We start from the raw sequence: 25,247 nt of genomic DNA, 5'->3' as shown, positions 1-25,247 counted from the left end.
GTCATCCTCAGGAATCCAAATTTTTGGAGGAAGCCCAAATACAGTAATTTCACGATTATAAGCTGCACCATTTTGACTAAAATTTTGCTCCCAAACCGGAAGTACAGCTTACATTCAGGAGCGGCTTATATATGAACAAATTTTGGAAATTTCCCAACCCGGAAGTCCGAGCCAGCAGCAACCCCGAGCCAAGGCAGAGCCCGCCCGGCCCCGGGTGGCGGGGCAGTGGCGGCGCAGCAGCAGCGCTACCCGGCCCCGGGCGGCACGGCAGTGGCAGCAGCTGGGCACGCCCCTCTGCCGCTTCCCAGTGGCACTGGCCAGGCACGCCCCTCTCCCTCCTCCTGGTGACACTGGCCGGGCACACCACTCCCCTGCCTCCTGGCAGCAGGGCCAAGCCAGTAAACCCCGTGATCCCGTGATTCTGTTACTAATTGGCAACTCTGTGAAAGTTGCACACAGATCCTTGCTGCGAATGAAAGTGCGGCTTACAATCCGGTGTGGCTTATATATGGAGGAAAAACGAAACGTTGCTGACACCCCGGAAGTGCGGCTTATAATCGGTGCGGCTTGTAATCGTGAAATTACTGTACTTCTCATTTTCTGAAGTTTCTTTTTACTGTATTTAGGAATATTTCAACAGAAAGGGATGCTAATCAGTGGTTACACAAGTTTTCACAATCAAGTTGGGGAACCTTTGATGATGTGCCCAAGTAAGAAACATAATAATGGAATTTTACAAAAGAAAGTCTTCAAGTCACTGGGCCTTTTGAGAGTAAATTGAGAAACTCTCATCCTCCATTTAAGAGGTTAGAATTAAAAGTGTTCTTACAGGTTTATGGGTTGTCTGTTTCTGCTGTATTTCTCAATCTTTATGATAAAATTATTCCCAGGGAGTTGTTCTTGAGAAATGCAGATTTATCTTTAAGTTTGACTCAGGTAAAATAATGGTGAAATTTGCTTTAAGAACCAGAAGACTGTCTCCTAATCTGTCATGACTGGCTAATTAGTAATGTAGTGGTGCTGAGACTAGGTTTGATGAAGAACTTACTGCTACAGCAGTTCTCAAGTGTCATTTAGATATTATCTCAAGAATAAAGTCTGTAACTCAGATTCTGGTATAAGTTGTCATAAAAATCACATGTAATATTAAGAGAAGGTGTTAAATATGGAAAGTTTAATTTTTTTTTTTTAAGCTTACACGCAGTAAAGAATGAAGGTGTTTGCTCTGGGTATTACTCTGGCTCTTAGTGTGATGGTTCGAGGCAGCACAGGATTGGGAAGAAATTCAGGCTTGTTATTTACAGTAGTGGGAAATTAAGCAGGTGGTTTAGTAAGGGAGTAGAACTTGATGTGACTTGCAGTCATTTTCCCCATGTTTTATTACTCTAGCAATTGTTGATAATTTTATGCTATCGACTCTTCAAATAATTAATAATATGCTTGAATTACATATGATTAGCCTATAGTTTGATGCTATTAGAATGTAAGAACATAATTCCCATGGTGCAATTTCTTGAAATAAAATTCTCTTGCTGTTTAAACTCATTGTTCATTAGATTTATCCCATTGCTAAGTCAGCATACTCAAAACATCTGATTAACATGTCTCTCTGAGCTGGACTTTTTGTGTTGGACCAGGTTTGCATAAGAAGGGAAAATTGTCACAGATGAGTTTCTTGACCCCAGATCATTATGGGGACTGCAGACTGTGAGTTAATACCTGGCTGCAAAGGAAGATGAATTCCAAGGATTGGTTCAGCTTGTCATGAGACTGGCACTTTTTTTGCCTGAGTTGGCCTACTGTTTTTCTCAGCTTTGTTTTAAATGTCCTTTTTAAAAGGGACAGGGAGATCAAGTAGGAAATGGGCTGCAAAGGAGCAATAGCCATCCCCCTTTTCAGTAATTTATAAATACGAAAAACAAGAACTTCTTACTTAAAGCTACCTTTGGTGATAGGTTCTTATTGAAAAATGGCAGTGCTGACAGGATAAGACTAAGTGGAATACCCCTTTAGTATACCAACCAATAAAAGAAATCTTTTCCACTATCAATTAGCAGGCTCCCAGTTCAGTTTGGCACTTTGAAGCCAACATAGTATGTTCCATAGTTCAAGACTACTTTTCTGGTAATTCTTTTTCTTTCCTCCCAGGTACAAACTGTCACTTAAGTGCTTCTCCTTTCAGCTGTGACAGTGTGCATTATAATAACGAATATAGAAGAATCATAGTAGATCTTCAACATGTAAAATCTGTTCCTCTAACTGATAAAAATAGCACTGCATACCTGATGTGGAAAATTACAGTAAATTCACGAATACAAGCCGCACTGAGTATAAGCCGCATCTCTGGGTGTTGGCAAATATTTAGGTTTTTGTCCATAAATAAGCCGCACCCGAATATAAACCGCTCTGTCGTTCGCAGCAAGGACCCGCGTGCAATTAGTAACAGAACCGCGGGAGGGCGGGGTTTACTGGCTGAGCTAAGGCTGTGCAGGCTCGGCCCGCTAGGGGCTGCTGACGGGGCCAGGTGGCCCAGCCCGGTGCTGCCGCTCGGGGCCGGGCACCGCTGCCACTGGGCTCGGTCACTCCGGGTTGGCGCTGCCCCGCGGTGGCAGGCAGGGACGGAGCTTTCCCCGCTCCTATGGCAGCGGCGGCGGGCGGGGACGGAGCTTTCCCGCGCCCGTGGCGCCAGCAGCGGGCAGGGACGGAGCTTTCCCGCGCCCGTGGCGCCGGCGGCGGGTGCGGACAAAGCACCCCGCCTCCTCCCCGAGCCGCGGCAATGGCAGCGCGGGGCCCCCCCCCCCGTCCTCCCCTGGGCTGCGGCAGAGGAGGGAAGAAGAGAGCTCTCTCGCCTCTCTCCCCGCCCCCCGTGCTGCCTGCAGGGAGCCAGGGCAACACAGTAACACTGTAACAATCGCAGAATGCCGGCTTTTACTGGCAGGTGCTTGGCTCGGCACCCTGGCTGGCACGTCTGGGGTTGTAAATGTCAGAAAATTATTCACATATTAGCCGCCCCTGACTATTAGCCGCACTTCTGGGTTTCCACCAAAATTTTTGTCAAATTGCTGCGGCTTGTATTCGTGAAATTACTGTAAGTTTCTTACTGATCTTCCTTCTGAAATGCTTCTTGTACTGTGGCTTGGCTTGTGGGCTTCTGCAAATATATCCTGACACCATTTGTTTGTATGATATGCGTGTGATCCACCTTGTTTACAGACTATTCATCCTTCTCATGTATCTCTAATGTGCTCACCTTCCTGTTGTGTTGTAATATTTCTGGGTGAAAGGCGGTTTGAGTTCTGTGCATTTGTTAGGGTTCGCATGAGATATCTGCACATCTAAATTCTTTTTGCTCAGCTTGTGTTATGATTTCAACCTTTTCTATCCAGATTGTGAATCCTTTTGTCTTCACTTTGCTCTGTTCATTGAGCTGCGTGATATTAATTTTATTCATTTTCATACACCACATGCAAGGTGAGATCCTACAGAGTTTTCTGAAGGAATGAGTTGAGGTGACCTCAGTCACTGCTGCTTGCTTTGCCTCAGATCAGCTGCAGTGCTTTCATAGGGCACCTACAATTGCTCCCAGAAAGACTTGGGAACACTGCAAATGTACAGTTGAACTGCAGAAGTTGGTAATAGCTTTATCAAAGTTAATAGTACATGGAATTCAAGTTTCTCTCCATGGTGTCATTGATTGTTAGGGGTTATTTTCAGTCTTGTCTAAATGAAATCTGGTTGAACATATTCTTCTTGTGCAGTTCTGAATGTGTTAGTGAAATACAAAGTGGTTAATATTCAAGTGGTGGCTTTTGTGGAATGGACCAACAGACCAACAAATGTATTCGTTCTTTTTATTTGACAGACAAAAAGAACAAAATTTAATTGTGTTTAACTTCAGTGATGTGGAATGGTATGTAAGCCAAATTTCTCAGCAAGTGCCTGCAAAATAAAGAAAAAAAATTCAGTCACTTTCAGTCTTTAAGGGCTATTTAAACTGTATTGCTTTGGAATTTTAGTATTTGCAGTTTCATAGAGAAGGGAAATTATTTAGTCTTGTGAAGAAAACAAAACTTTGAGCACAAGAGGAGAGAAGGCTGAGTGGCGTGTTGAATTTTTCTTTAAATCTATGTTATTTACGATATAACAGATTGTTAAGAATTTTTTATCATGCTACGAAGTGGTTGTAATACGTGTCTGTGATTCTAAGACTTTTCTTTAGCTATTCTTTTGAAGACTTTCTGTAGCCGTTCTTCTCTTTCTAATTGAAGTTACCACTTCAGTATTTCATTTTAATGATGTCCAACTGTGAAAATGATGTTACATCCATGAATAGAGTAAGAGCAAATAATAAGTAGGATGGTTAAAAAACTTAAATTGGTGGAATTTTCTGACAGCTTTTACTGATACTTGTTTTAACTACTTCAAATAATGTACAGTAATTTCACTATTATAAACCGCACCATTTTGACTAAAGTTTTGGTCCGTACCCAGAAGTGCGGCTTGTACTCCGGAACGGCCAATAGATGAATGATGTTTAGAAATTTTCCAGCCTGGAAGTGAGAGCCTGCAGCAACCTCGAGCCGAGCCCATGACATTTCTCTGTACTTTTTCGGTGTTTTCGGTTTCGTGCAGCCGCCCAACTCCCTGCCTTCCTGTGCGGCTGCCCACCCACCTAGCTCCCCACCCACCTGCATGCCTGCCCAACTCCCTGCCTTCCTGTGCGACTGCCCGACTGCCAGCCCGCCTGGCTTCCCACCCGCCCGCACATCTAGCCGGCTCCCCGCCTGCCCGCGTGGCTGCCTGGCTACCTGCGCGGCTGTGCACTTGCGCGGATGAGCGGTTGTTTAAAGGCAAGGCAGATCCATTGGTAATGCTTATAAAATGACTACACTATTGTTCGCATCTTTTTCCACTTGTTAATAAAACTTTCAGGGTACGCTGCCGTAGCTATTGCCTGTATCTTTTTTCGCTTGGAAATAATGTTTCCAAGGTCAGCACCTGCCAGTAAACCCTGCGATTCCGCGATTCTGTTACTAATTGGCAACTTTGTGAAAGTTCGCTTCGAACGAAAGTGCGGCTTATAATCAGGTGCGGTTTATAATCCTGAAATTACTGTACATTTTAAGTGTTGGATTTGAGGCTGTTTTGATGTAGATTTGTTATTTCTTGAAATTCTACTAGTTTTGACATCTTTGAGACTTCATTGTGGAAAAATAGCTCAGTTCTGAGGCTGTGGTTTTTCTTTCAAAATAAACTTCAGTAAAAACTAAAGCTTGGGAGGCTCAAGTCTGCCAAGACCTGCCTCTGAAAATGTTAGCAATGGATAGTCACTAAGTTTTCTGCCCTAAGAAATGCACCATGTGGTTAATTGCAGTATCTGAACAGTGATGAGTGTTTTTACTCTTGCACATTTCTAATAAGGCAGTAAAAGGCTATTGTTAAGATGCAGAACTAAGGCAGAGAAAACAAGTGACCAGTACATATTTCCATGGAAAATCTGCGGCAATATTTATATTCCTTTTACCAGCACCTAAAGCATCAACTAAATCTGGCAATGGATTTTTTTCAACATGCACTACCTTTCTTTGCCTAATAGTACTTTGTAAATGTGATGATAAATTTCTTTTAGGACAGGCATGAATTTTAGGAATTTTTTTTCTTCTGAGAGAAGGGGTTTGGATTTTTTTTATTCTTTTGACCTAAAATAATCAACTGCAATTGTGTTTTGTATGTAATAGGGAACTTCAAATAGAATCAGAGTGCAAATATTTCTGCTTTTCTTATAATTTGTAAATAACACCCAAAACCAGAGGAGCAAGCAGAATTTTATCAATGCACCAAGCATTCAGGTTTGTGTAAATTAAAGGGAAATGGGGCCCTCAACACACTTAATGAACTTTACAAGACAAGGAGAGGCAGTTTGATTTAGGTATCCCCAAAGAGGCCATGCAAGAGTCTGTGTACTTTCAACCAAAGTATACATAATTAATCTCTTATATTTAGATCTTTTTTGGCCTGGCTTCTCATTCAGTAGGTCTAATGCTGTCTTCTGGGTTTTAGGTACAGTATTTCAGTGAGAGTTTGTGGCATTTGTAATGAGGAATGATGTTTTCCTTAGAAACCAGGTGCTATTCAGTGTCATACACATTTTATTCAGAGGTTTACTTCAAAAAAGATACAATATATGTTTGGAAGAATGATTTCAGCATCTAGGTGCTTTATTTGTAGGACATTATATTTTACAAATTAATAAGAAGTTAAAGATACAAGCACAGCTGAGATTTCTGTCATAGGAGGTGCATTTTGCTTTAGAACACTCTATTTGTTCTGTGTGTGATTTATGACGTTTGTGTGGCTGAAGCACCAATTCTGACTCAGGAGTTACGAAGCTGCAAATTATTGGTCACTGAAAGGTGTGTTGGTAGGGAAGTACAAATAATGCTCACCTTGCTCTGTTTTATGTTTTCTTAGGTGTCTGTTTTAGGTATAATGTATGTTTTAGAGACTGAACGTTGAGCAAGATGGAATTGGCCTGGCCCAGTATGGCTAGTGTTCTGAATGCAGAAGTAAAAGCAGAGAGGCCTAGTGATTCCAAACTCTGTGCATTGCAAAGTGGCCAAAAAATATTGGTTTTGTCTCTTTTGTGTTTGTTTTAGGAACTAAATAAATTGTTGAAATAATTTATTGTGCCTGATCCTTGTTGTTTTTGACCAAAGAACCCATAGATCCAAGTATTGTTTTCCTCTTAAATTATGGCTTTTATAAATATGTGTGTTTGTCTTTATGGAATTACTGGTAAGAAAATAATATTAAATAACTCCTGAAAATATAAAGGTGAACGGTAAAGATGTGTAATGAAAAAAAAAGAAAACCAAGGGAAAAAAACTTGTAATTTCACGATTATAAGCTGCACCATTTTGACTAAAATTTTGGTCCGAACCCGAAGTGTGGCTTATAATCAGGTGCAGTTTATATAGGGACAAAGAACAAAAAGTTGCTGTTTTAGTTTGGAGGACAGGTGTCTGCTGAGAAAGGCGGGAGCTTCTCTTTGAAATGTAAACCCTCTCCCTCCAAATTGTTATAGTTTTGAAATCAGGGGGCTTTCAGGCAAAGATATGGGAATTAGGAATAATAGTTCTTTTCTAGGGAAATTGAAATAGAAATACAGTACTACAAAGAAACAAACTCCAAACCCTGACAAAGTCAGAGTACAACCTGACACCCGTCAGGCAGGGTGTTGGTAGCAGTCCCATTAAATGGTGGTTGCAGTCCTCTTGCAGTGACAGATGTGGTTCAGTTGGAGCAACGCTCCTGTAGAAGGTGCAATTTCCTTCTGGAGGTCCAGTGGTGATGTGGAGAAATCCACTTTTCCTCTGGAGTCCAGTGAAGAAAGGGGCTACCTAAGTGTCCCAAAACCTCTGTTTTTATCTTGGTAAGAAATGTTGGGCTCTTTTCCCTGGCTGGAGCAACTACCAATGGAATGAAGTAATTTTATCAGTCCCACAGTGGGACTCAATGGGCCATTAGCAGAAAATGACTCTCTGGAGGAAGGATGGGTTGTGAAAAGATAAAGAACAATGCCCCACCTGGTTTCAATGGATGTCTCATTAGCAGAATATCTCCCACAGAGATAAGGATCACTGCCCCCATCCTCAACAGATGGTGATAGAATAGATACCTTTTATCACACTCTATATTGTAACATGCGGCTTTTAATCAGGTGCGGCTTATATATGGATAAAGAATGAAAAGTTGCCGACACCCAAAGTGCGACTTATAATCAGGTGCGGCTTATAATCGTGAAGTTACTGTAGTTTAAAAAATTTAAAACTGCTATTTTACTAACTACTATTAATAGTAATTAGGATTAATAATAACTATTAATTGCTACAAATTAACCTGACACAAGATAAGATTGTACAGTATTGCACTGCTTGAAATTACTGTGTTCATTTGTAGGCCTTGCTTGTGTTCAGAAAACAATGCCTTGAATTTGAGTGGGGCAGCTTCATGGAATAGAGCTGTGATGTAGTCCGGTTTCCTTTGTGTTTGGTATAGCATTAATAAGCTTTGAAGTATGCTGATTTCATGAAAGAACCAGTGCTTTCTTTTAAAGTTGTTTTTGTAAAGTTTGAAATGCTATCTGATCCTGGCTTTGCACTCACTAAGTTGAGTAAGATTTTAAAGTAATGATGTGGTGGAGGGATAGAGTCTGAACTAAACATTAATTCTGTTATGGTGGAATTATTTTCAATCAGGAATTGTTTTCAATTTCAATGGAAGATGAAGAACATTTCTTCTTTAGGTTATCTTCTATGTGCTGTACTAACCTGTCCTAAGACTTTAAACACAAATGTATGTTTTTCCTCCCCTCTAAGAGTCCGTTCCAGTACTAAGACAGAGTCTGCCATTGACATATCAGCTGTGCCTGAAGGTTGGGGGAGTGCCAGCCGTTAGGCAGCTACCGAACACACACATTGCCTGTGAATGTGTACCTCATGTTAGAAGAGAGAGTATTCATTGGTTTAAAGTGACAATAGTGTAAGTATTTAACTTAAATAGATTTAAGTAATAATTTTGTCCACAAAACATTGATGCAACATAGGAATTTTGTCAAAGCATCTTTGTTGCTCCTGTTCCCAGAGTGTGAAAGGCAATAGTTATTCGCTAATGCTCTGACAGAGATAGTGGCCTTTTTTGTGGACAGTCAGCTCAGACAGTGTGCTGCTAACATTCTCAGTATGTTCGTAATTTTTAACTCCTCTTGTTTGAGACAGAATTTAAGTAAAACTCTAGAGGCAATTTTTTATCTTATGCCTTACCATTAATTTTATCATCTAATTGATTTATTGGATGATTGCTACTACAGAAGACTGAAAGTATACAGTGAAACTTGGTCTCAGGGTGAAATTTAGCAAGAAACTAACTAGTGATTGTTGGTGGAGGAGGTACCCTGGGGGAAGGCATTGCAAGCAAATAGCACTTTTTATATAGGACTAACTTTGCCAAGAAAGAACACGGCCATAACAGAAAAGTTGTAATTGTACTCATGGATAAATTTGCAAAATGTTCTCATTGAGAATTAAAAGAAAGGCTACCAGCACAGGTAATATGGATTGGGGATTTCACCACAGTCTTATCACTATCTTATTTGTAGTTTTAACCAAAGTGTTTAAATTAGCATAAAGCACGATCTGCTGTTATATTAAAACATTAAGTGTGCATTAGTTTACTCTTGGTTTGTAGAAGACATAACTGATTGCCATTTCTCTTTGCTGACATTGTGAGAAAAGAAGGATCAATTGTTGTCAAAAATATAGACAATTGTCTGTTATATAGAACAATGGAAAAGACCAAGGTTTTAGTTCTGTTGGATTGCGCATCTCTCTGCTGAAGGATGTGCTAACTGAAGTGCAATGGTGACCAGTTTGGGTTTGTGAACTCCTTGTGTGAGCTTGGAGCCTGGCAGGAACTTAAGGCTTTGGAGAGAACTATGCAAGCACACTTTGACTGGAGCTGGTCCAGCTGCAGGAAAACTGGCAACAAAAGGGGAGTCCTGGAAGCAAACTGCCTCCATGTGGTCTGTTCTGTGTGTCTCTGGACTGTGCTTATCAGCCATTTTCAGTTTGAAGAATGCAATGTAGGTGACTCTGGCTATGTGTTTCGAAAAAGCAGTTTTGGTGCTGCAGATTTGAGGCTGTCTTTGGTAGCAGAACAACTGCTGTGCGCATAGATTGCAGTTTCAGAAGACTGCCTTGGTCTGTGATGAATCATGCAAGGCATTGAGTTCAAGCGTCTTACCTGAAAATAACAAATTTCTATGATTGTTGGTCATAAGCATGATTTGGAACAAGAGGACTGAAAGGAAAATGAAATGGTTGGTTGATCAACCATTGTCGTAGTGCTACATGTTAGCATAGTGTCTACCCATAATTTTTGATATTTCTGTTGATTATGAATGCTTTTTCTAATCAATCAGATTTTCTGATAGGATTTAGAGAGAAGAGATAGTGTCGTTTTACTTTATCTGTGAGAACATACGGAGTAGTAACTACAGTAATGTCACGATTATAAGCTGCACCATTTTGACTAAAATTGTGCTCCCAACCCGGAAATGCGGCTTACACTCAGAAGCGGCCAATATATGAAAAAAGTTCTGAAATTTCCCAACCCGGAACTGCAAGCCAAGGTGCCGAGCTGAGCACCTGCCAGTAAAACCTGGGATTTTGCAATTGTTACAAATTGGTTACTCTGTTGCACGGCGAGTGGAGGCCAGCTCAGTGCCGGCAGCGTAGCGGGGAGGGAGTGGGCTCCCTCCTGCCAGCCCCGCGGCCCGTCCCCGCCTGCCGCCACGGGTGCCGGCGAGATCCGTCCCCACCTGCCACCGCAGGTGCTGGCGGGCTCTTGCCAGCACCGCGGGGCAGCGCCAGGCAGGGGCGAGTGAGCCGGACGGTGCCCATGGCAGCGGCAGCCGGCCCCGAGTGGCCCCACCAAGCGGCAGTGCTGAGCTGGGCCACCTGGCCCCATCGGCAGCTCCGAGCAGGCCGAGCCCGCCCAGCCCCGAGCCGAGCCAGTAAACCCCACGATCCCGTGATTCTGTTACTAATTGGCAACTTTGTTGCACGCAGGCCCTCACTGCGAACGAGAGTGCGACTTATAATCAGGGGCGGCCTGTAATCGTGAAATTACTGTAACTTCTATTTAGGATTTCCCTATAGTGTTTTGCTCTTTTCCATGCACTGAGGAGTACAGCTGATGTGTTATCATTTCAGTTGTATATATGTCAGTGTTGAATTTTTCCTAAGAAACACTTTGTGAGCACATAACCGTAGAGTTTTACTTTTCTGCATTTTTGTTCTGAGTTAAGAAACTAATTAACGGTAATTGACATCAATTGTAGAACATAGAAACTCATTCATAAGAAAAACCATCAACTTTGATATGAATAATCCTTGTAATTTTTGGAGATTAGATGCTTTGCTTTGTCTTTCTTTTTGCAATTTTGCCAGTGCTAATCTAGGTAATGCATCTTTCCTGGCAGATAAGTTTTTATAGGAAATCTTTGGTTTCTTTCATTAGACTACGTAGTCTGAGACATTCCCTGAAGGATGGTACTCATTGCTGAGGCGTATTTTGTGTTTTGTGGATTAAACTGTAAAGACTAGATGAAGCAGGGATTGGAAACAAAGTTTCCGTATTATTCTGTGCCCATTCTCCTACTGTTTGGTTACTAATTAAAAATACGTGTGCATTTCCTTATGCTCTCCGGTCCTGATCTGATCTATCAGCATTTAGATAATCTTCTATTGAACTGCATTGTAAGGCTCAGTTTCCTTTAATGCTTTTATTTATTGTTATCCTTACTGTAACTAAGCTTTTCTGGGGGAGAAATAGGGAGGGAGTTCATCTTTTCTTGTGACATTGGATCTATTTCTTCTCTACCTCCTCTCTCTATTTCTTTAACCTTCACCAGGGACTCCTGTCCTATTAAAAAAATTTGGAAAGAAGAGTCGCAATGGCTTCTTTGAGATTAACTTTGGTTTAGCAGTCTTTATAACTGAAAAGAAACAGTGAAATATATCACCCAAAGCAGAAATAAGAATGGGAATGTAAAAGTTTATAATTATGTGATTATGATTATGATGACTTTTTAAATCCTTGTTGTTGAGATGTGATGCATGAAGGGATTTGCAAGACATTGCAGTTTAGTGTCTGGGAAGGTGATAAATTCAGTTGTATCTGACTTTGCAAACAATGAACCAATGTTTTGGATATTCCTATCCTATTAAACTTTATAGTTCAAATGGAAAAAAATCTGTTGGTAGCTATACTACTTGTGTCATGTTCTGGGTGCATCTGTGATGTGGTAAAACAATCCAAAAATATGTTGTCTCATTAATTAAATTTAATGGTCAGAAGTGAACGTTAGAAAACTAAAAAATAATTAGATATAACATTGTTAATATATTAATTTTATTAAGTATAGGGATTTGTCATACATTTAGAAATATACAAAGAGGTAATATTTCAGCATCTTTGTTGACAATTTAATTTTTTTTTTTAAATTTGTATTTTGATTTTCTTATACTTTATTTATCAGAGAAAGCAACCAGTGAGATGAACACTGCAGAGGACTGGGGCCTCATCTTAGACATCTGTGATAAAGTTGGACAGTCACGTACAGGGTAAGTGACTTTAGGAATTTTCTCCCCAAGTGTTTTTAATTCTGTTATTTCAGTCTAGCACCCAGGTAAGAGGAATTTTTTTTTTTGTTATCTTTTATAAACTTCTGCAACAGCTGAATTTTGCATAAATTGATTACAAGTAAAAGGAAATCGAAAGGTTTCTGCTGAAATATTTTGCAATCCTTCCTTTGGAGATCTGGCTTATATGTTAAAATTAGGACTTGTGTGCAGCATCTTGTTGCTAGTGTGGCAGATAAAATAGGTTGATATATTTTAGCAGTATCACGGTAAACCCAGGAGGCTTCATGAGGCATTTTTCTTACAGAATCATAATCTAAGTTGGAAGTGACCTCCAGAGGTCATCTAGTCCAACCCCCCCAGCTTCAAACAGGTCTAATTAGATCGGGTTGCTCAGGACCGTGTCGAGTCTTGAATGCCTCCAAGGTCAAAGGTTCCACAACTTCTGTGGGCAACATGTCTCAATATTTAACTAGTTCTATTTACTAAGTAAGGAAATAAAAAAATAATCCTGCAATTTGATTGCAATTTTCTCTGTTTCAACTTGTCTATTGCATCTTGTCCTGTGGCTGTGCAGCTCTAAGAAAGAGTCTGACTGCATATTCTGAGTATACTCTGATTAATTGGTTGTCGAACGCAGTAAGGCCCATTTTTTTTCCTACTTTTCTCAAAGCGGAAATCTCCTCTCCCATCTTTACTTGTATGTGACCCTCTCTGACCATCCTGGCAACTGTCCATTGGATTTAGGGCAGTGTGTGTATAGCCTTCTTGTACAGGGGAGCCCCAAAGTGGACAAAATGCTCCAGATGCAATCTTACAAGTGCAGAATGGAGGGAAAAGGTAATTTTCCTGACCTTGTTGGATGTGCTGACCAGTAGTTTGAGCCAGGATGTGGCTGGTTGTCCTAACTGCCAGGCTTTGCTGCTGACACCTCTCACCCAATAGGACCTTCAGATAATTTCCTGCTTTTCATGTGGTCAACTCCTGCCCTCATTTAAAATGCAATACCTTACCCTTGTTCCAGTCTGCCCATTTCTCCAGCCTGTCTTGGTCCCGCTGAACATTAGCCAAACCCTCCAACATATTGATTGTTCCCCTTCAACTTGCTCTGGCCAGTAAGTTACTGAGAGCACAGTAACAGAAATCCCAACAGTACTCCTTGAAGAATAATACCTGCTAGCTGAAATTTGCACTACAGGTGCAACACTTTGAGCCTAGGAGACCAGTTTTTCACCCACCTTTATCCAGCATGTATTTCACCAGCTGTGTAGTAAGTACACTACAAGGGCTTCAGCTGTATGTCAAAAATTTGCTAAAACCAAGGTATAAAGCATCTACTGCCCTCCATTGTTCTCGCCGTCAGACCACCAGTGTCTTTGTCACAGAAAACAAAAAGGCTTTGTGTTTCTTCCCCTTGTTTTCAGAAGCCATTCTCTGTCATCAGGGCTTTGATAAATGTACGTTTTGAAGATGTGATACTAAACTAAATGCATTTTAATATGGGCTGCTAAAGTTTCCATTTTTGACTATTTACTGAGCTCTTTCATAGAATTTATGCATGAACTTACTCTTTGGACAAGAAAAGATAAAGTGTAGTTTCAGCTAGCAACTAAAAATACAGTTTAAAGACATTATTTCAGTGTGTATTTGTAGTGCTTTCCATCAGTGTAGTATTAGGACTTGGAAATGTTTTAAATACATCTTCTCGAAGCATTCCTTGTAACAATTCAGGTGAGGAACAGACTCAAGAAGAGAGTTTGCTGCTGATGCTGTGAAAGGCTTCTCTAAGAATAATTTGTAAAACTGCCAGAAACAGTGTGAGATGCCAGACAGCAAAGTCCCACCTTGGACTTTTGTTCCAAAGGACAGTTTTGCAAATACAGTAATTTCACGATTACAAACCGCACCATTTTGACTAAAATTTTGCTCCCACACCGGAAATGCAACTTACACTCAGGAGGGGCTAATATGTGAATAATTTTCTGACATTTACAACCCCGGAAGTGCCAGCCAGGGTGCCAAGCCGAGCACCTGCCAGTAAAACCAGGCTTTTCGCGATTGTTACAAATTGGTTACTGTGTTGTGCGGCCGGTGGGGCCAGCTCAGTGCTTGCAGTGCGGGACGGGGAGAGAGGCGGGGGAGAGGTGGGGGGCTCTGTGCTGACATTCCCACGGCTCGGGGAGGAGGCGGGGGCTCCGTGCTGCCATCCCCGCGGCCTGTGGGGTAAGCAGGGGGCTCCCACCCCCACCTGCCACGGCAGGAGCAGGCAGGCTCCGCCCCCGCCTGCCGCTGCGGGAGCGGGGGGGCTCCGTCCCCTCCCGCCGCTGCTGCCGTGGGCGCCAGCGGGTTCCATCCCCGCCCGCTGCCACCGCCGTGGGTGCCGGCAGGCTCCGTCCCTGCCTACCACCACAGGGCAGCGCCGGGTGGGTGAGCAAGCCTGGCAGCAGCGGCGGCCAGCCCCGAACGGCCCCACTGAGCTGGGCCACCTGGCCCCGTCAGCAACCCCGAGCGGGCTGAGCCTGCACAGCCCGAGCCGAGCCAGTAAACCCCGCCCTGCCACGATTCTGTTACTAATTGGCAACTTCGTTGCATGCGGGTCCTCACTGCGAACGACAGAGCGGCTTATACTCAGGTGCAGCTTATTTATGGACAAAGAACGAAATGTTTGCCAACACCCGGAGATGCGGCTTATAGTCCGTGCGGCGTGTATTTGTGAAATTATTGTAAGTTTATTCCTTGGGATTAGATATGGTCTCTGGAGGAGTACGTAAATATAACACAGTGTATTGAGACATCTGTGCTGTTGTGTGTAATTGTTAAGATAACAACTGGCAAAAAATGTTTCATATTAGTCTTTATACGTAAAACTGCATTTCTACTCTTTGAGCACATTGATGCTGAGCTTGTAACAGTAACTACATTATTGAATATTTCAGTACTCTATTTAACCACTGAAAGACTTTCCACAGATAAAACTTAGTCTTACAGCAGCATAGCCTGAGCAGTCCTTGAATGTGTGTAGCTGCAAGAGACAGCAGTACAGACAATGCTAGAGATCTGGTAACGTGCAGCTTAATTTCTGTAAGGATTTGTGATGCTTGTTTGTGTTGGTATTGGTCTTTTTCTTTTGTGTGTTTGTATTTTAATCTTTTTCTTAATAAAACTGTTTTGTAAAAAAAGTGGGACTTTAACCTTTGTAGTATTTATCCTGCTTGTAATAGGCTGCTAGCTGGCTTGTTACTTAAATTCAAATTCTGTTAAAACTTGCTAAGAGTGGGGTTTCTTTATTTTGGATGGATTATGCCATGCAGAAGCAAGGTAAAGCAAGACCATGTTTCCTATTAAGAAGTTTAAATGAGATATGCTTAGCTGTTTGAAATTCTCCTGCAGTTTAAGTTCTTCTGACAAAGATGCAAGTCTTCTTAACTGGGATCAGCTTTAATCTTTTAACCAATTTTGCTCCAGTACAAGCTGTTTGTTACTGTACTTGGCAGAAGTTTAGATTACAAAATCTCTCCTTTGTGGACTTTCTTTGTACCAGTCTGTAAGCTCCATTACATCCTGCAGCATTCTAGATGTGTGTTGCCTTACACCTGAAGCCACAGCAGCCTAGAAAAACCTATTCATTAAGTAACATTCTGGTATAGCACATTGTCTGCCAATTTGATGGTATTCAGATTAATTGTTGGAAACCTGTTATGCTACAAAGGTGATGTATTTTCTCATAAGATCAATTAGTTACAGTTGCACTTATTCTAAAACATAATTGCTACTGTTATTTTTTACATGTAATACCTTCCATACCATGAATTACAAAGTGATGAAAATGTTGTCTTGCTTCCTTTAATCCAAACAACTAATTTTACAGATTTTTAGCAAATCAGAATTCCCTTGAATCCCTCTCTTTGACTGCTTTCTCTGTTTTTTTATGAATTTCAAAACTAGAATTGTTATTATAATTTTTATAGAAAACACAGGAGTGACAGAAAATATGTAAATATTTGAAAATATGACTTGTTTAAAATAATCTATATGAAATACTACTCTGTGTGGTATAGAATTAACACTTTCTGCATGTTTCACATATCAGGTTCTTAGATTATCTAAAAATTGTCCAATGATGAGACAACACATATTTTAATCTCTGAATTTCCTTTAGAAACTCATACAGCTTAGCAGTTGCACATCACTTTGTTTGCATCCTGTTTTTTGCCAGTATTAGCTCAGCGAGCAAGTTGCCTTTTCAACATAGAAACACGATTAAAACAAAGTTTTACTGTTAGAGCCAGTCCTTTCTGTCTCCAGGTTTTGTACAGCATTCTTGAAATCTTGTTTGTTTTTAAAACTTTAATCACATGGTGTGATTCTTGAGGCTGTCCTTTGCAGAGGTAGGAGTTGGACTTCAATGACCTTTGGGGGTCCCTTCCAACTCAGGATATTCTATGACTGTATATTTGACTGACATTTTAGCTCTGACTACAGGAAAGGTATAGATTTTTGCATAGTGTTGCTTTTCTGCAATGAAAATGCTTACAAAACTGAATTTATAGTTTATAATCTCAGAATAAAATAATGTTATTGAATTTGAAAATTTGGATGGTGCATTAAGCAGAATAAAAGGAAAAATTAAAGGACAGGTATGGTGTAATTTAGCAAAGATGTTCCCCCCCTTCTTCAGTCATTTCAGTGCTAGCCACTTCCTAACTCTAATTGTGTTTGCATTTGACTTTGGGACAGTTGTACTGTTTATTTCGTAAGACATATCAGTGTACGTTGAAACTATCACAACTTCAGTGTTTTTCCAGAAAAGTTGTTTAATTAAAAAAAAAAAAAAGATAACTGAAAAAAAAATGAAGTCAGTGGCTGAGAGACTACACCAAAGGTTGAGAAAATAGAAATGTTCATTGCAGCACTCTCCACTCCCACTGAGGGTGGTTATTGGAAAACTGTAATTGAGAAATGGTTTGTCCATATTGCTGCTTGCCTAACTTTGTCTTGATTCCTTAAGGATTAATCACTACCTCAGCAAGTCAGTGTTCTGGTTAGCTTTTTCTTCCTTGGATGTTTTTGTGCCTGTTCATGCAAGAGAGAGAACAGCAAAACTGCTTACTTGATAGTTTTTTGATGTGTGCTCCATTTTTTCCCCCTCAAATGATGCAATCTCGGTACCATTTTACATTGTAATTGCAGTGTATGTTTAGCAGGCTGACCAGGAAGCTTTATGACCTGCCTATTTCTGAAAGAAAAAGGAAGAAAGCTGAGTCCCACAGAGTTACCTTAGACTGTAAATGAACAATAAATTCCTGAACATATCTGAAACATTTTGTGCAGAGTAGAATTTTAGTTTGCAAATGCTGCTCATTGTGTCCTTGTTAAATAAAATAGAATCAGAATTTTCTTCTGCTTTCTAAAATTAAACCTGAAATTAATTGTGAATATTTTCTGTATGTATTGGTATATGATACCATATGGTGCCACATCTGATACGTAGCTTCTATTGTATCTTGCCATATTTTCACCCTACTTTTTTGTTATTGCTACTTGTTGTGATGCCTCTGAAATTTTGATCATATCATCATTGGAGTGGAGCTGTGGCTGAATATTTGTATAGTATGATTTGAGAGATGCCTAATAAACAGATAGAATTCTACACTCATAGAGTGCATGCTTCCCTCTGGTTTCTGCGTAGGGCTTCTCATAATTTACATACTAAATTGTATGATGAATTAATTAGAAGTAAAAATAAGAATTGCAGACCAGTCTAGAATAGATTTTCTTGCTCTGTGTGACTAAAGATTGGTACACCTGGATTATTTTCCTTATCAACATGTAATCAAAGGATTTCTTATTTTAAACATTTGAGTATTTAAAAACATTTAACACTCAAATATTGATAATTTCTGTTAAATATATGAACAAGCAGATTGTACATGAGACATGTGCATGATCATTTGGCTTTGAGGCTTTCTTATTACAGTAATTTCATGACTATAAGGCGCACCTTTTTTTTGCTACAAGGATCCACGCTGCGCACAGCAAAGTAACGAATTAGTAACAGAATCACGTGATCGTGGGGTTTACTGGCAGGTGCTCAGTTTGCAAACATTTTTCACAGATGGGTGTAGCCTTTAAATGCAGCCCCAAGCACCCTCCCCGTGCACGGGCCTCAGCACTCCCGCCCGCCCCTGGCTGGTGACGTGCGGCTCGGGGTGGCCGCGGCTCGTGGCTCGGGGTGGCCACGGCTCGGGACGGCTCGGGGCTGTCGCGACTCGGGAAGGCTCGGGGCTGCCGCGGCTCGGGGCGGTTTGGGGCTGCCGTGGCTTGGGGCAGTTCAGGACAGCTTGGGGCTACCGCGGTTCAGGGTGGTTCAGGGCGGCTTGGTGCTGCCACGGTTCAGAGTAGATCGGGGCTGCTGTGGCACGCCGCAGTTCGGGGCGGTTTGGGGCGGCTCGGGGCTCCTGCGGCTGCCCGTGGCTCGGGGCTGCCATGGCACGGGGGTGGCTCGCATTTCCAGGTTGTCTCGGGGTGGCTGCGGCTCACGGTTCAGGGCTTCTGCGGCTGCCCATTCCCTCCCTCCCCATGCCGCCCCCGCACTCCGGGAGTCCCGTGCCACTCTGGGAGCCCTGCACCGCCCCTGCACTCTGAGAGCCCCGTGCCGCTCTGGGAGCCCCGCGCCACCCTGGTGCTCTGGGAGCCCTGCGCTGCCCTAACACCACAGGAGCCCCAGCCACCCTGAGCCAACCCGAAAGTGGGAGCCGCGGCCGCCCCGTTGCCGACTGCGTCTCCCACTTCTGGGTTGGCAAATTTCTGAACTTTGTCCATATGTAAGGTACACTGGATTATAAGGTGCACTTCTGGGTTCGGACCAAAATTTTAGTTAAAAGCGTGTGCCTTATAGTTGTGAAATTACTATACTTTTAGTAAGACTTTGGATTCCTTTGTAAAAAAAAAACTTAGACTAATGGTCCTGTACCTGAACTGCTAAGCTCTTGGTCCTGCACCCTGCCTTTATAAATACTGGCTTTACAATGGGCAAACACTTTTTTGAGCTTGCAATCATATTTCATTGTTAATCATATTCATAAACTAATGGTTAAAGAAAGTAGTTATTTCTACCAATTTTAGTCTGTATTCTTTCTCAATTAAAGTGAACATATAAGAAGTCTTGTACAATTAATAGATGAAAAGTAGTACTTGCCTTAAAGCCTTCATCTGTAATAATTTGTATATGAAGGTATACATTGAATGTTATGTACTTGTGTTGTGTGACAGCACTTTCTAAAATTAGCGCCACTAAATATGAGGTGGACATTGCTGTAAAATGTAGACACTGCCAAATATAGTATAGCCAAGCAATGGTGTAACTTATACCTGAGTTTCATGTTAATTTTTGGATATCAGTTCAACAGAAAAATACTTTTACTTCCAAAGACAACCATGCTATAAATGTGTGAACTCAATAAATGTGTAAAATCTTAGTTTAGATTTACCTTCTGTTTTCGTCTTTCTCTACTTACCCTCTTCCAGGGGTATCTTTTCAGGGGTATTCAACAGATAATGACTGTATGTCCATGATAATTCCTACCTCAGTCTGGCTCAGCTTTCCTCCACTTTATAGATTGAAATATATATAGATCAGAAAGTCACAAATATTTTAATATGCTAGACTCTGAAATCCCGTTTCAAATTCTTTTCATGTTATTTCTGTCTACCACAACGTAGGTAAGACTTAAATTCTGTATTTAATTGTTTTGAGACTTTGATGTAGATTGTGATCCTGGTTTGGGGGACAGCTACTGCCAAGAAAAAGGCAGGAGCTTTTCCTAAAATGGAGAGTGAAAATCCCCTCCCTCCCAGTTTACTATAATTTGGAAATTAAGGGGGGCTCTCAGGCAAAGGTATGGATTTAGGAATAACAGTTCTTTACTGATATCTACAAGACAAACAAGAACAACATCAGCTATGAAAATCAGCGGCAAAACAGAACAAATAACTCAGTCCCAGTCCCTTTTCTAGACGCAGACACTCTTCTCCTCCGCACGGGTCCCGGTGGGGACCAGGGCAGGGCCCCTCGCAGCCGTGGCAGCAGCAGGTGGGAGCAGGGAGCAGGAGACAGCAGGGCCGTGTCCCAGGTGGGAGAAGGGTGGAGGAAGACTCCGTTCACCGTTTGGGTCCCGGTGCTCAGCAGTGATCTCCGAGGCAGGAGGCTGTAGCAGAGCAGGGTGCTGGGCCAATCCAACTGCAGAGAAACCTCTCTCCTCGGCATTCAGACTGGTGAGAGTGTCCCAAGGAAGGAAAAAGTGACCAGCCACCCAGACCCCCAAACCCTGCCAGTGATTGAGGGAGGGAGACAGTCCCACCCCATCCCTTTTGTCTTGAGCAATTAAAAGCTGGGAGAGCCACCCGGCCAACTTCCTTAGCATGATAATGGGAAAAATTCTCCACAAATGAGGAAGAGTAAAACTCCCCCAACCCCCAACAATTGTCTAACAGTTTTGGGTTTTTTTAATTATTGGTTGTTTATGTCTTTTTTATAAATATTATTCTGTAGATTAAAAGTAACTCTGGGGAACATGGTGGTAATTAAAAATAAAAGTAGCAAAAGGGTGTTGGTAAATCAGTATGTAAGGAAATGTTTTTGCATATATATGTGAAATATAGAGGAGTAGGTACATGGAGTACAGAGAATTTAAGTTCTCTAATTGCATTTCTGGAGCATTTACAGTAATTTGCTTGAAGTACAAGAGGTAATATAAATTACTGGGAGGTTTTGATAATTAAGAGAGCTACAAATCCTACAGATTGAAATGGTTACAACTGTTTATGTTGTTTATTTTTAAATGTTGTTGTTTTGAAATATAAACTAATAAATAATTTATGGCATTCAGGCGATCTCTCTGTTAATGTTGTAAGCATTGTTATGTGTGCAATAGGAAATGTTCATTCAATTACATATTTTTAAAGCTATCTTGTGTTTTTTAGGCCTAAAGACTGCCTCCGCTCTATTATGAAGAGAGTGAACCATAAAGACCCACACGTTGCTATGCAAGCATTAACAGTAGGTTCTTTTTAATGTAGTTAATTTTCTTCCTGAAAAGTTACATTGCAAAAAAATCTCTAAGTTTTAATCTTTCTTTCATTAGCTTCTAGGAGCATGTGTATCAAACTGTGGTAAAATCTTTCATTTAGAAGTCTGTTCAAGAGATTTTGCCAGTGAAGTAAGCAATGTGTTGAATAAGGTAATGTATTGCATTGATTTATATGTTTCACCTATAGATGAATTTAGATAAAGAATTGGGGTAATCTGTAGGTGGAATAGAATCTACTTTCAGAGGACTGGAAAGGTGGAAGAGGGGAAGGAGAGAAGATTACTGTAAAGGCTGTGGCTCTCAGAACTTCCTGAATGCCACTTCATACTAGTTAACAAAAGTATTCTGTTTGGGGGAGGTGTGGTGTATTAATTTATAAATAAACTACTTTATTTTCACTTTAAATAATATCAGTAAAATGCTAAATACAGATGTGATGACATGGAGATAAAACAGAGTGTCTGTGTAACCTTATTCTATTTGGGGCATAGCACAGACTGTACTGGTACACACATAATGCTGATGTACTATTCTCCCTTTCTAATAAATACTGAGTGCTAAACTTGACTACAAAAGAATTTATATATTTGTTTTATATAACATGCAATCGCTTGAAATCAAGATCAGATTTCTATATTGTTTAACTAGTTTCTACTGTCTGTGCAGGGTCATCCAAAAGTTTGTGAAAAGCTGAAAGCCCTTATGGTGGAATGGACTGATGAATTCAAGAATGACCCACAGCTTAGTTTAATATCTGCTATGATAAAAAATCTCAAGGAACAAGGAGTTACTTTCCCAGCTATTGGTTCACAGGTACATTTGATTTTTGTGGTTCTCAGAGTGTGTCGCAAATTGTTTTTATCCTCAGCTCTGTATTTTAGCGTTTGTAGTCTTGAATTCTAGAATGTTTGGCAAACAAAATGAAAACTACCTTAGTAAAACTTTTCTTTGAGGAGTGAAATGCTCTCAATTACTTTAGTTTTTTATATAGTAGATGAATACAAAGCAAAATTGTGAACTTAATGCACTGTCAGATTTTCATTTTTATATCTTATGTCTTTATATCTTATATCTTTTACTTTTGGCTAGGCTGCTGAACAGGCAAAAGCAAGTCCAGCTCTAGTTGCCAAAGATCCTGGCACAGTAGCCACCAAAAAGGAAGAGGAGGATTTAGCTAAAGGTGAGTACATTTATTTACTGACATGATGCATATTGATTTATTTAAATGAACATTAGCCATTGTGTTCAGTAACACTGTATGTGTTGCTAATGGTTTCTTCAGTAGTCAATTCTCCAAGGCCTACTTTTAAACAGATCTGTGTCATGCATATCTGCATGAGTTTCATAATGTTTGTGTCTACCCTGCCCCTTCTTAAATATGATTGTTTTTTTCTACAACCTTGAGCTGAGTTTATTATGAGTGAAACTGCTCAGTCAAGCTTAATTGAAAATGACCCAGAAATGTGAAATTATTCAGGGAATGATAGGGAGGAAAAAAAATGAAGGGGCAAATTTTTGCTTGTTTAAGCAAAAATAATTTTGTTAATTATGAATTAAGGAGGGACTTTACTGTGAAGGTGACCAAGCACTGGCACAGCTTTTCCAGGCACGTCATGGTGTCTTTATTCTTAGAGATATTAAAAAGTTGTCCTTGGCAGTCAGCTGTGGTGGCCCTGCATGAACAGGGGGTTGGACCAGCTGACTTCCAGAGGTGCCTTCCAACCTCAGCCAATCTGTGCAAATCTGATTCTGTGAATCCAGGCTAAAGGCTCCTGTCTAACAGAGAACCAGTGTGCTTTGGAACAGCAGTATCTTTTTAATGTCTCAAGTAAGCTAGAAAAGTTCAACATGATGTAAGATGTAAGAATGTAAATATTTTACATCTGTTCAAAATTGTAATAATAATAATATAATAATAAAAATTGGATGGCTTTGTGGAGTTAGTCTATTTGTGCTTAAATGCTGTTTATTTATCCTGTCCATGTTGGAAGCCTCAGTAAATCCATAGCCAGAATTCTACTCTCTGTTATTTACCATTAATTCTAGGAGAAAGACAGAAAGTCATTAAAATGCAACAGCAATAGAATGATAATAAAAGTTTTCACAGAATTAAATTTTAATATCAATCAACCCATTTTTATAAGGAATTTTCATCTGAGTAACTCTTATTTTGTAGCTATTGAGCTGTCACTAAAAGAACAAAGGCAGCAGCAAACAACACTTTCCAGTTTGTATCCAAGCACCTCAAGCCTTTTAACAAACCACAAACACGAGGGCCGAAAGGTCCGTGCAATCTACGATTTTGAGGCTGCTGAAGATAACGAACTAACTTTTAAAGCTGGAGAACTTATAACTATCCTTGATGACAGGTAAGTTATATAGAATGCCTACTAGAATTTTTTTAAACTGTAAAAATTAATTAGAAATAATTATATCTTCTGTGTAGAAGCATACCTTGAAATACAATGAATGGAAACATATTTTTGTATTAATACTTTATTTTATTATCTTCTAGATTTTTGACAAATAAATGTATTTGCATAAAAATTCTTGTGTAAAGATTTCTGCATATATGCAAATTATATTTATGTGATAGTAATGTAAAAGCCTTTATTTTGCAATTCCTGGAAAGTTCCATGTTGAGTATGGAATTTCTGATGTATGGACACTTTATTTATTTATTTTTTTTAATCTTTAGTGATCCAAATTGGTGGAAAGGTGAAACTCATCAGGGTATAGGATTGTTTCCATCTAATTTTGTAACAGCTGATCTTTCTGCTGAGCCTGAAATGAGTAAGTAGCATTACATTTATGTATATATGTTTAACCCTGCTATATCAATGGGTGATTTCCTTTGCCTTATGATGGAGTTCACTTGCAAGTTAATGTGATAATTGAAGTAAAACAGAAGAGCCCTTCCTATGCTATCACAAACAATGGTCAGACCAAGGTTGCTCAAACTGTCTTCTGCTGAAAAATGCTGCTGTGTGCTGCTGCTTTTGTCAGCAGGCTCTTTGAGACTCATGGGATCACTCCACTGGCACCTAGATAAATGTGGGCAGCAGTAGTTTTTTTCCAAATTGCCTTTTTGTCCACTTGCAATGGTCCATATCTAATCAAGATGAAACTGAAGGCCCCATGCCAGATAGGACTTGGAGACAGATTATCAGTGTTGTTCAAACAGTTCAAGAAACCCCACATACTGTAGGTATGAACATGGGCATTGTGGACAGAGGAATTTCCTGCATGCAGTTTATTTACTTGTATCTATTTATATCCATCCAATCTACTTTAAATATTAATAAAATATTAACTATTAGACAAGACTTCAAGATTCTAGAGCTGGTTTCTGTGATTCTCATGGATTTGCAAGATTAATCTTCTGTGATCTCAATTTGAGGGTGCTACAAGTATGAGCAGGTCAGCAGAATTACATGCTGTAGCAGTAATTTGTGCTGTGTTAGGACTATCTAATAAGAGTGTATGATGAGAGTTGTATTTGGCTTTTCTGCTAAATATAGAGCTTTTTTGTGCTAGTCTCCACTACATAGGAATGAGATGCTTTGCATGTAGTATTTGGTGAAGAAGGAATAGAGAAACTTGAGACCTTTCAGTTGTGTACTTTGCTCTGGAGAAAAGAGGGCTTAGTTTGTCATAGATTATTTTATCAGTTTTATCTTAAATTTTACTTGCTAGCCTTATTGTTTCTAATCACTCTTTCTGAGTCTTTTATCCTGATGACTTTTTAATATGTTTATTATGTACAGGGAGACTATGATAAAGCCATTTACTTGCTAGAACATGTTTCTGCTGAGCTTGTGTGAACTGACCTGTTTTTTTATAATGTGGTTTACAGATAGGAAAATATTTAGGTCTGTGGCTTTCAAACGTCAACAAGATACTTATTTTTAAAATTTTCACGGTACAGCTTTCAAATGCAAGGAACTAGCCAATA

The 25,247-nt window shown here is 40.4% G+C and overlaps 1 protein-coding gene across 1 annotated transcript in view; it reads left to right on the top strand.

The window, feature by feature from the left end:
- Positions 1-25,247, top strand: part of STAM (signal transducing adaptor molecule) — a 38,210-nt gene that overhangs the window by 2,626 nt on the left and 10,337 nt on the right. The window contains exons 2-8 of the mRNA XM_033063998.1: positions 12,101-12,185; positions 21,186-21,261; positions 21,347-21,442; positions 21,959-22,105; positions 22,382-22,472; positions 23,469-23,661; positions 23,991-24,085. Coding sequence (XP_032919889.1) covers positions 12,101-12,185; positions 21,186-21,261; positions 21,347-21,442; positions 21,959-22,105; positions 22,382-22,472; positions 23,469-23,661; positions 23,991-24,085 — 783 coding nt within the window. The remainder of the gene's footprint in view (positions 1-12,100; positions 12,186-21,185; positions 21,262-21,346; positions 21,443-21,958; positions 22,106-22,381; positions 22,473-23,468; positions 23,662-23,990; positions 24,086-25,247) is intronic.

Source organism: Catharus ustulatus, chromosome 1 (genome assembly GCF_009819885.2).
Source record: "Catharus ustulatus isolate bCatUst1 chromosome 1, bCatUst1.pri.v2, whole genome shotgun sequence".
NCBI lineage: Eukaryota > Metazoa > Chordata > Aves > Passeriformes > Turdidae > Catharus > Catharus ustulatus.
Note: the sequence above shows the minus strand (reverse complement) of the source record. Positions and strands in the feature narration are given on the sequence as shown.